Source organism: Cherax quadricarinatus, chromosome 32 (assembly GCF_038502225.1).
Source record: "Cherax quadricarinatus isolate ZL_2023a chromosome 32, ASM3850222v1, whole genome shotgun sequence".
Taxonomy (NCBI): Eukaryota; Metazoa; Arthropoda; class Malacostraca; order Decapoda; family Parastacidae; genus Cherax; species Cherax quadricarinatus.
The window spans coordinates 24,442,313-24,453,557 of record NC_091323.1 but is presented as its reverse complement, the minus strand read 5'-3'; the positions used below and the strand labels follow the sequence as shown (position 1 = coordinate 24,453,557).

Here is an 11,245-nt window from a genome sequence, read left to right as displayed (position 1 = left end):
GGTAATTTACACACATTACTATGCATGATAATTATACTTGTGTACCTGTGCCTAAATAAATTTATTTACTAGTTGTTAATGCAGCTTAATGTGTTACATGCCCTTTACAGATAATGGGTAATGCTGCACCAGAGATTATAATTTCACAATTATCTGTACATTTTTACCTTACTATATCTTAAATTATAGTTGATGAAGGACGCTGGCTGTCAGTGGAGAGGATTTGATCAATACGTACTGACAAAATTACCTGATTCCAATTCAGCGCTTATTTTTTTTTACATCAGAATTGGACATTAATGCGGTTGTGCAGGAAACGCCTACCTATCTGTTGTGGGTCCATCGTATTTGAAGTAATTATCTCTCATAACCTGGAATAATGTGTTGTACCCATGTCACAAGCAATTAATAAAGGTTCTATGTGTGGAAATTACAGGGGCATGTGTCCAACTGCCTATTAGGACATTAAATTTTGTCCATGTATATTTTCCACATACAACTTTACAAGAAATGATATTAATAACTGCAAATTCAGTGCATGAATGGCTAATATATATTATATTGCACTGAATAAATTTACTATGTTCAATAAAGCACAGTACAGATTATACAGTATGGAGAATAAATAATAACCTAACGTGAGCTAATCGTACAATGCAAACCCAATTGGGAAATGCACTAAATTTATTAACACGAAATACAGCAATCAAAAAGTGAAAGAAAAGCGTCTTACGTGTTAAACTTAGACTCCCAAGATGGTGCAAGAGTACTATTTACGACTCTGGTCTTGAAGGTTTCACTAATTCCCGAAACTCTCACAACACAGTAAGGATGACTTGTTGCTGTAAAATACACAGTCATTACTGATTTGCTGAATCCTTCCATTTCATTGATTCACATAACAGTGTAATAGCAACTGAATATAATAAAATTATATTTAAGAGCCTTTAAAGAATTATCCAGTATTATGGTACTACATTACTTCATGAAAGATCAGTCTCTCTACACTTCTTTCATCCTTTAGGGAAGGTGCCTTGATACTGGTGAAGGGCTGTTGATACAAGGAACCAGAGCAATTTATTTATTTATTTATTTAGTAATTTTAGCATACATACAGAGGTACAAAAAAATACAGGTAAGAGCAGCATGCCAAAGCCACTTATATGCATAGCATTATGGGCTGGCTTAAAATTAACTTAAGATTAACTAAGCAATGATGAAATCAGTGATAAAACATTATTGTAAACAGATAACTATAAAGCACAAATGAGTATTACAAAGACAGGTCATATGGTTGCACGCATTGCTGTACATTCAGTCGAATGGAGTATTCTGTTAGGTAGTGTATTTAAAAAAATAAAGTTAGATTGGGTCCTAGGTTTAACATTTGTGTGATATAATTGTGAGTAACATTTAGGATATACAATTTATAAGGTTCAGTTATTCAGTATTTATTTGGTTTTGAGTGAGTAAGTGATCTTTGAGAAGAGACTTGAATTTATAAACAGGTAGTGTTTCTTTTATATTTACAGGTAATGAATTCCAGATTTTAGGGCCTTTTATGTGCATTGAGTTTTTGCATAGCGCGAGATGGACACGAGGAACATCAAAGAGTGATCTGTGCCTTGTGTTATGGTCGTGTGTTCTGTTGAGGTTGGCAAGGAGATGTTTGAGGGGAGGGTTAATATCAGAGTTAAGTGTTCTATGTATGTAATAGGTGCAGAAATAAGTATGGATGTTTTGTATGGTGAGTAGGTTGAGTGTTTTGAATATTGGTGGAGTGTGCTGCCTGTAGTGAGAATTTGTTATCATTCTAACTGCAGCCTTTTGTTGGGTAATTAGTGGTCTGAGATGGTTAATTGTTGTTGAGCCCCATGCACAAATTCCATAGGTGAGATAGGGGTAAATAAGAGAGTGATAAAGGGCCAGGAGGGCTGACTGTGGAACATAGTACCGTATCTTCAATAGTATGCCTACAGTCTTGGAAATTTTCTTAGAAATTTGTTGTATATGTGTATGAAATTTGAGTCTATTATCAAGGTGGATTCCTAAGAATTTTCCCTCTGTTAGCTTTGTGATAGGTGATCTGTTTATCGTTATGTTAAGAGGTACATCTGTAGCTCTGTTTCCAAACTGAATGAAGTAGGTTTTGTCAATGTTTAGTGTAAGTTTGTTAGTCCTCATCCAGGTAGATATTTTCTGTAATTCGGTGTTTACAGTATTGGCTAGCGTGACTGGGCTCGGGTGAGAGAAGACGTATGTAGTGTCATCTGCAAAAAGTGTGGGTTTGAGTAATTGCGAAGCATTTGGTAGGTCATTTATGTATAGGAGAAAGAGAAGAGGGCCAAGGACACTTCCCTGTGGGACACCAACTGTAATTGGTTGAGCGGAAGAGCTTGCCCCATTTGCGTACACACATTGGCTTCTGTTGCTGAGGTATGACTTGGGGTAGTTGAGGGAGTGCCCTCTAATACCATAGTGTGACAATTTTACGTGGAGCAAGTCATGGTCAACTGTATCAAAAGCTTTACGTAAGTCAATGAAGATCCCCAGTGGGACTTCTTTTTTCTCTATTGCAGTGTATATATGTTCTAGCATGTGTATAATAGCATCATTAGTATTTTTATTAGGCCTGAATCCAAATTGGCAGGGGTTGAGAATGTTTTGGGAGATGAGGTAGGAGTAGATTCGTTTATGAATTAATTTTTCGAAGATTTTTGAGAGAGGGTGTAAATTGGATATTGGCCTATAGTTATTCAACTCTCTTTGGTCTCCTCCTTTATGGATCGGGGTGACCCTTGCTATTTTGAGAGCTGTAGGGAAGGTGGAGGATTCAATGGATTTGTTAAAGAGTGTTGCAATGATTGGTAATAGTACTTGTGACGCTTTTTTGTATGTAAAGGGTGGTAAGGTATTTAAATCTCCTGCCTTGTTTTTTAGTGCGTTGATAATAAGGGAGACTTCGTATGGGTTAGCCGGAGCTAGGAACAGTGTGTTCGGGTAGTTGCCAGTGAGGTAGTCATTTGGTGGGGTATCTGAGCTTGGGATTTTATTGGCAAGGTTTTGTCCTATAGTGGAGAAGAAATCATTGAGTCTGTTTGCTGTTTCTGTTGGTGGGAGTTGGGGTTCATCTGATTTTGCTAATTTTATTTTGCTATTTCGTGATATCTTTTTTGTTCCCAGAATTTCTGATAGGGTTTTCCAGGTCTTTTTTATATCACCTCGTAAGTTGGATAATCTGTTCTCATAATACAATTTTTTTGCCCTTCTTATCAGGCTGGTTAGGATTGACGAGTAACGTTTTGTTTGGTCTCTGGTTATGTGACCCATTCTGTACTGTTTTTCATATCGGTGTTTCGTATTTATGGATTTGAGAATGCTGGGTGTTAGCCAGGGACTGTTCAGTCTCTTAGCTGTCATCTGTTTAGTTTTTTTAGGGCAGTGCTTGTTATAAAGGTATTGGGTCTTTTTTAGAAAATTATTAAAACATTCGTCAATATCTGTATAGATTTCTAGCTCAGTGTGCCAGTCAATGTTTGTTACTGCTGTTGTGAAGTTATTAATGGCTGCCTCATTGTGAAGTCTGAAGGTGACTTTAGTAGTGTCTTGGGGTATTTTACCAAGAGTTGTTATGAGGAAAGTAGGGTAGTGGTCTGTGGTATTATCTGTAATTATGCCTGATTTTAAAGGGGATATGGTGTTGGTCCATATGTGGTCAAGTAGGGAAACACTAGTCTCCGTAACTCTTGTAGGTTTTGTCACTGTTGGTAGCAACATGCAGTTACTCATTGTGTTTGTGAATTCAGTAACGTGTGGGTCCTGGTCTTGCAGGAGATTTATATTGAAGTCACCTGAGAGTAGTAAGTGATCTTTGTGCATGCGTGCATCAGTTGTCATACTTCCTAGGTTTTGACTAAATTGGCTGTTTGATTGTGGAACTCTGTAGATGTTTATCACTGTGAGAGGTTTTTGTAGGTATTTGGATTTGAATTTGGCTATTATATATTCCCCATGTTCATCCCTTGTGCAAGTATTAGTGATACATTCTAGTTGGTCTGAGTAGTATATAGCTGTGCCACCCCCTTGTTGGTCTGGCCTACAGTTGTGTATGGCTGTGTAACCAGGAATGGCATAGACATCTGTAGTATCAGGCTTTAGCCAGGTTTCAGTTAGTGTAATGATGGACATATTGGCATGCAAGGCATTTAGTAATGCTAAGAGGTCATCGTAATGCTTGCTTAAAGATCTGATATTGTAGTTAAAGATAGTTATGTTGTTGTTGGCTCTGAGAAGTGCCTTTGATTGTTCTGCTGTGTAGTAATTACAGTAACTGTTTGAATCATTTAAGTCATTAAATAAGAGGTTGGTATCAGGATCAATGCTTGTAATCATAAGATTTGTAGTGAATCTATAGTTAGAATTAAGTATAAAACAAAGTAAATATTCTAAAGCTAAAAAAATAGCACCTGAATTATTTAACAAATGTAAAAATAATGAGCTAAGGTAGTTTTTTAAAGCTAAAATAAAGGAGACAATAAAAAAGGGACTAAAATAATTTGTGGTGAACAAATAAAGTGATGATCAAATAATGGAGCTTGGGAATATGATAGTAGGTAGTACTTTAAAGGTAATTCTTTAAAGTTAGAATTATAATATAAAATTATAATATAAAAGGGACTAATATAAGTTGTGGTCAACAATAAAGTGGTAATCAAATAATTGCATTAAGGTCTAATATAATGACTTTTGTGGAGTCTATGTTTTGAGCTAGAATGAGCTATAGTACAACTAGATTTAATCTAATAATATAAAAATACAAATTAAAAAAAAGCACCAGTCTCTCACTAGTAATTGCAATATGGTCTAATATAATGAATTTGGTATTGACTATAGTACCGAGTTTAATCTAATAATATAAAGGCACAAGACTCTCAATTGTAATTGCACTAAGGTGTTATATAAGTTGTTTACAAGAATTAGAGTATAACTAGATTTAAATTGACAAGATAAAATATACAAGTTAAGGTAGCAAAAGAATAAAAAAAGTAGAAAAAAAAAAATATATGAGGTAGTTGGTAGTAGTTAGCAGAAGATAGTTAAGGGCCTTGAACAATAATATAATTGAAATATACACTAATTGCACACACAATATAGTCACTAAGATATGAAAACAATCTTAGAGTAGGAATTATAATATAAACTTATAATATAAAGTTTTTCTTTTTCGGGCCACCCTGCCTTGGTGGGAATCGGCCAGTGTGATAATAAAAAAAAAAAAAAAAAAAAAAATTGAAATGGTACTTGCAATTGCACTAGAGTCTGGTATAGGTTGTTGACAAGATCAGGAGTATAACTAGATTTAAATTGACAAAATATAATTCACAATTAAAGTACCAAAAGAATAATAGTAAAAAATAACAAGGGTAATGTCTTGGTTATAATATGATAGTAAGATGGTAGACAGGTACACAGGTACAAAGGATAATATAAAGGTTGGAGTTGAATATACAAACTTGAAAATTTGGCAACAAAATGTTATGGGAAGTTTAAAATAATGTTTAATGTACAAAAGTAAAATTGACTGGTAGTAAATAAGGTGTTTAATAAAATTTTAGTAAGTAATAATGATTACAAAAACGTGAAAAAGTAATGTTTATTTCATTCAATATTGCACTGGTAGTTATACTAGAGGTTATATGGCAGTACAAGGTAATTAAGAGTACTCTAAGATAGTAAATGTGGTATTAAAACAGGTAAAGGTAATTAGACAAGTAATGGTTATTAAATGTCAAAAATGTTAAGAGTAAATTGAAATTATAGTAAAAATGACAATTATTAATTTTAGTAAGTAATATCAATTGATAGTATTTAAAATAAATATGAGGTAGTAATATGGGAAGCAATGCTTCCCTTCCTTGAACCAAACTTTGTTACCTTCCATTCCCCAGGCACTATAACTATTACAGGCTTGGCGATTCTCCCACAAATACAGTGGACCCCCGCTTTGTGATCACCTCCCAATGTGACCAATTATGTAAGTGTATTTATGTAAGTGCGTTTGTACATGTATGTTTGGGGGTCTGAAATGGACTAAGCTAATTCACAATATTCCTTATGGGAACAAATTCATTCAGTACTGGCACCTGAACATACTTCTGGAATGAAATAATATCGTAAACCGGGGGTCCACTGTATAATAATTACCTCTTGCACTCCAAGACAATGAATGTAAACCTAGCAAAAAAAAAAATATAAAAGATTATACATTTAAAATTCAAATCCAAAAAAGTGATACTGTGTTCTCATTACAGCAAGTTACAATACTTACCAGCCAGTATGTTTCTGATAACCATGGGCTGGACACTATTCTTACACAAGCTCCCTCATTTTATCTCATTGTTCCCTTCCATGCAAGTTAACACAGTACAATGTTACAAAAGCCATAATGTGCCAGATTTCAAGTCAGACCCTTTCTCATAAAGATATGTCCAAAATTATTGTTTGTACGTATTTGTATTGTCACCGAGTAATGTGGATACTGCAAATGGAAGAAAAAAATGAAGAGGGCAGTTGCTAGAGATAGAAGAGAATACAGCTGCTTCCCATCAGATTTTTTTTAAATTAGACACATGTGCAACACTTGGGTATCATTAATGAGGAAACGTTTTGCCACACAGCGGCTTCATCAGTCCATACAAAAGAGAATGGTGAAGAACAGGAGGAGTTTGAGGTAATCAGTCCCTCAGCCTTGAGTCGAAGTGGTCAGTCCATCAATCTTGTAAAGAATACAGCATATGTGCGGAGAAGTAGCTTATATACCGTAGGTAGGAGAGGTGGAGCAGTCATAGGTGGTATCACATGTGAAAGTAGGTCATGCCCGAGGGTTAGGCAAGTGAAGAATTCCTTGTATTAAAGATACCCAAGTGTTGCACATTTGTCTAATTTATCAACTTGTCAGTTCTCTGACCCATTCATCTACAGATTTTTTATACCTGAATACCTGGGGATCACCCACAGCCAACCACCTTAAATCTTTAATAACCCAACAAAAAGCTACTCTGCAGATGATTACCAACTCCTGTGCTAGACAGCACACCCCAACACTTTTCAAAAGCCTGAACTTGCTAAATATATGAGACATACACTCATTTTATTGTGCCTACTACGCTTTTTTTTTTTTTTTAACAAGTCGGCCGTATCCCACCGAGGAAGGGTGACCCAAAAAGAAAGAAAATCCCCAAAAAGAAAATACTTTCATCATTCAACACTTTCACCTCACTCACACATAATCACTGTTTTTGCAGAGGTGCTCAGAATACAACAGCTTAGGAGTATATACGTATAAAAATACACAACATATCCTTCCAAACTGCCAATATCCCAAACCCCTCCTTTAGAGTGCTGGCATTGTATTTCCTATTTCCAGGACAAGTCCGGCTATATAAAATAACTAGTTTCCCTGAATCCCTTCACTAAATATTACCCTGCTCACACTCCAACAGCTCGTCAGGTCCCAAATACCATTCATCTCCATTCACTCCTATCTAACACTCACGCATGCTTGCTGGAATTCCAAGTCCCTCACCCACAAATCCTCCTTTACCCCCTCCCTCCTAACTTTTCGAGGACGACCCCTACCCTGCCTTTCTTCCCCTACAGATTTATACGCTCTCCATGTCATTCTACTTTGATCTAGTCTCTCTAAATGACCAAACCACCTCGACAACCCCTCTTCAGCCCTCTGACTAATACTTTTATTAACTCCACACCTTTTTCTAATTCCCACACTCCGAATTTTCTGCATAATATTTACACCACACATTGCCCTTAGACAGGACATCTCCACTGCCTTCAATCGCCTCCTCGCTGCAGCATTTACATCATATACAGAACATTAAATTCTACTATAAACCCTCCACTTAAACTTCTCCTTGATAGTTACAACAGAACACAGTCACGATACAAGGCATAATGCACTCTTCAACATCCCTTGTGTCAGTCTCACACTATGCAAAAACACTATGCATATAAAGGGCTCGAAGATCTGGAACTCGCTACTGGAACCGGTAAAGGAGCCCCTGACGACTAATAAATTTAGGACCTTGCTAAAAAAAATCTTATCTCTCAATACTAACCAAACCAACCAAAACAACTTCTAATTAGTTATATTATGTGACCTCTAGACTTTTAAACATCTGCCAATCCATGAAATATTAATGCCTGAACCATTAATTGTAATATTGTTTTTATGTGCAACTTCAAGATTATTATGCTTATAAACCTCCACCTTGACTACCTCACATTAGTATTAAAATTAAATAAGACTGTAATAAAGTTAACCACTATTATCTTGTCTAGTTGTAAGTATGTAGTTACTATGTACACACTAGGATTAGTCTGCCCAAAATGCCCCAGCATGATAGTGGCTTTCTTTGTACTTGGCAAACCAAAATTGTAATTACACATTGTAATCTTAAAGAAATAAATCTTTATCTTATCTTTATCTTATACCTGGAGGGTGTTTCGGGATCAACTCCTGAGGCCTAGTCCATGACTGGGAAGGAAAAAAAAAGGCGAGTGGTGCACTGAGGAGTCTGTGGAGATGAAGAACTATCCATGGAAGTAAAGAGGGGAATGTGCGAGAGTATAATTATACCAATGATCTTATGTTTGTGTGAAGTGTGGATGGTGAAAGTTGCAACAACAGTGATGATGTCATGTCTGAAGGCACTGTGTGGTGTGAATATAATGCAGGGAATCTGTAGTTTGGAGATTAGGAGGAGGTGCAGTATTACCAAAAGTATTATCCAGAGGGCTGAGGAGGGCTTACTGAGGTGGTTCGGACAGGCAGAGAGGATGGAAGGAAATAGAATGACTTCAAATGTATACATCTATAGTGGAGGGAAGGCAGGGTAGAGGTCGGCCTAGGAAAGGTTGGACAGAGAGGGTAAAGGAGGCTTTGTGTGCAAGAGGCTTGGACTTCCAGCAAGCATGTGTGAGCATGTTAGATAGGAGCCAATGGAGACAAGTGGTTTTTAGGACTGTGTTCTTGGAGTGCAAGCAAGGTAACGTTTACGAAGAGATTCAGGGAAACCAGCAGGCCGGACTCGAGTCCTGGAGATGGGAAGTACAGTGTCTGCACTCTGATAGAGTGGTGTTAAAGTTGCAGTTTTATAACTGTAGTGTGAGCACACCTCTGATGGAGTGAATGATGAAAGTTTTCCTCTTTTGGGCCACCCTGCCTTGGTGGGAAACTACAGATGTGTTGATAAAAAAAGTGGGGGGGGATATGAAGTGTTGAAGATGGAAGCAACCACTACACTTAACAGTTAAGAGATTTTGCAGCTAAGTGATTCAATTCAGCCGATTTACACTTTTCTGCCATATTGGACCCGATATTACATGAACTTTTATTTATAAGCTGTTTGACAAACTCCTGAATATATCAATACAGTGGTACCTCAAGTTACGAACTTAATTCATTCCAGAAGGCTGTTCGAGTGCTGATATTGAACGAATTTATTCCCATGAGGAATAATGCAAATTAGATTAGTCCGTTTCAGGACCCCCAAAAATACATTTACAAAAGCACTTACAAAAATACACTTGCATAATTGTTCAAGTTGGGAGCTGTTTGAAACTTGAGGTACCACTGTACTTGAACAATATCATCCCCTAAACAAAAAAGCATGTGAAAGCCTAAAGGAGATCTATAATGTACTATAACCCAGGTGCCTATTTAGTAACAGGTGATCATGAGCAACAAGTATATGGTAGAGTGTTTAGTCATTTTGACTGTTTATATCATTCAGTGATCTTGGAAATAAAAGTAAATAGTATAACAAAAAAGCCAAGTTAAAACTGACAATGAACCTTGCCAGAAGTGAGCTAATATCACAATCCACATGACATTCCCAACTGTAACATCCTCAATCCTCTTCATAGAGTATGCGCTAAACCTTCCACCTCCAGGACTAATCCGGTTAACAGGTTTCCCCCAAATTCTTTCATAAATAAACAGCACACCAGGTCATAAAAACAACTATGTATCTCCCTCTTGCTTTTTATGTGCTCATAAAAGATGTGTGCCCTTAAGACCACGTAACACAATTTGGGAGGCATTTATAAGGGTACTTACCTGAACGTCTCGTCCTGCCCAGGATACAAACCAGAGACCTCACAGTTACCTAGAGTATACCTGGAGAAGGTTTCAGGGGTCAATGCCCCTGTGGCCCAGTCTGAGACCAGGCCTTGTGGTGGATCAGGGTCTGATCAACCAGGCTGTTACTGCTGGCCGCACGCAAATTGACATGACCCACAGCGCGGCTGGTCAGCTACTGACTTTAGGTGCCTGTCCAGTGCCTTCTTGAATACAGCCAGGGGTCTATTGGTAATCCCCCTTATGTATGCTGGGAGGCCCTGACACTTATTGTGTTCTCTCAGTGTACTCATGGCACCCCTGCTTTTCATTGGGGAAATGTTGGAGTCTCTTGCTTTCGTAGGGAGTGATTTTTCATGTGCAAGTTTGGTACTAATCCCTTTAGGATTTTCCAAGTGTATATTATCATGTATCTCTCTCTTGCCTGCATTCCAGGGAATACAAATCAAGGGACTTCAACCAATCCCAGTAATTTAGGTGCTTTATCATACTTGTGTGTGTCATTAAAGTTTTTTGTACACTCTTCAGGTCAGCAATTTTGCCTGCCTTGAAAGGGCAGTTAGTGTACAGCAGTATTCTAGCCTAGAGAGAACAAGCTATTTGAAGAGAATCATCATGGGTTTGGCATCCCTTAGTTTTGAAGGTTTTCGTTATCCATTAGTTGTGGCAACTAATTACTGCGCTCATTTCATTTATTTCCACTTGTTCAGGAGTTTCTACATCAGCTACTACACAGTCTTGTGACCTAACACAACCTTTCTTCTACCTCCTTCCAAGGTTTCAATATATGCCATGTGAAAGTTATGACAAGCAGAAAGAAATAAAGTTTGTGTGTGTCACTGACCTTTGGATGTTTTAGGCCTGAGGTCTCGAGCTTCGTGAACGGTGATGAGCAGCGTCATGTTGGGCGGCTGGTAGCACAAGAAATAAAGGCTCTTTTAATTTAAATTACTATCAATTAGGGAGAGTAATATTCTCACTGACAGCTGCTTGTATAAAGAAGCTCTGAAAGAGAATGGTGAAGGGGAGAGAGGAGAGAAGAGACAGAACAGAGGGAAAGAGAAAGGGAACAAGAGGAAAGTAGGG

The 11,245-nt window shown here is 37.3% G+C and overlaps 1 protein-coding gene across 5 annotated transcripts in view; it reads right to left on the bottom strand.

The window, feature by feature from the left end:
- Window positions 1-11,245, bottom strand: part of LOC128690150 (protein unc-13 homolog 4B-like) — a 195,102-nt gene that overhangs the window by 164,879 nt on the left and 18,978 nt on the right. For 3 of the 5 annotated variants that reach the window (XM_070090542.1, XM_070090544.1, XM_070090543.1), the window contains exons 3-4: window positions 11,004-11,070; window positions 734-842 (exon numbers count right to left, since the gene is read on the bottom strand). In XM_070090542.1, the coding sequence (XP_069946643.1) occupies window positions 734-842; window positions 11,004-11,070 (176 nt within the window). The remainder of the gene's footprint in view (window positions 1-733; window positions 843-11,003; window positions 11,071-11,245) is intronic. The other 2 variants (XM_070090545.1, XM_070090546.1) reach the window with 1 other exon arrangement.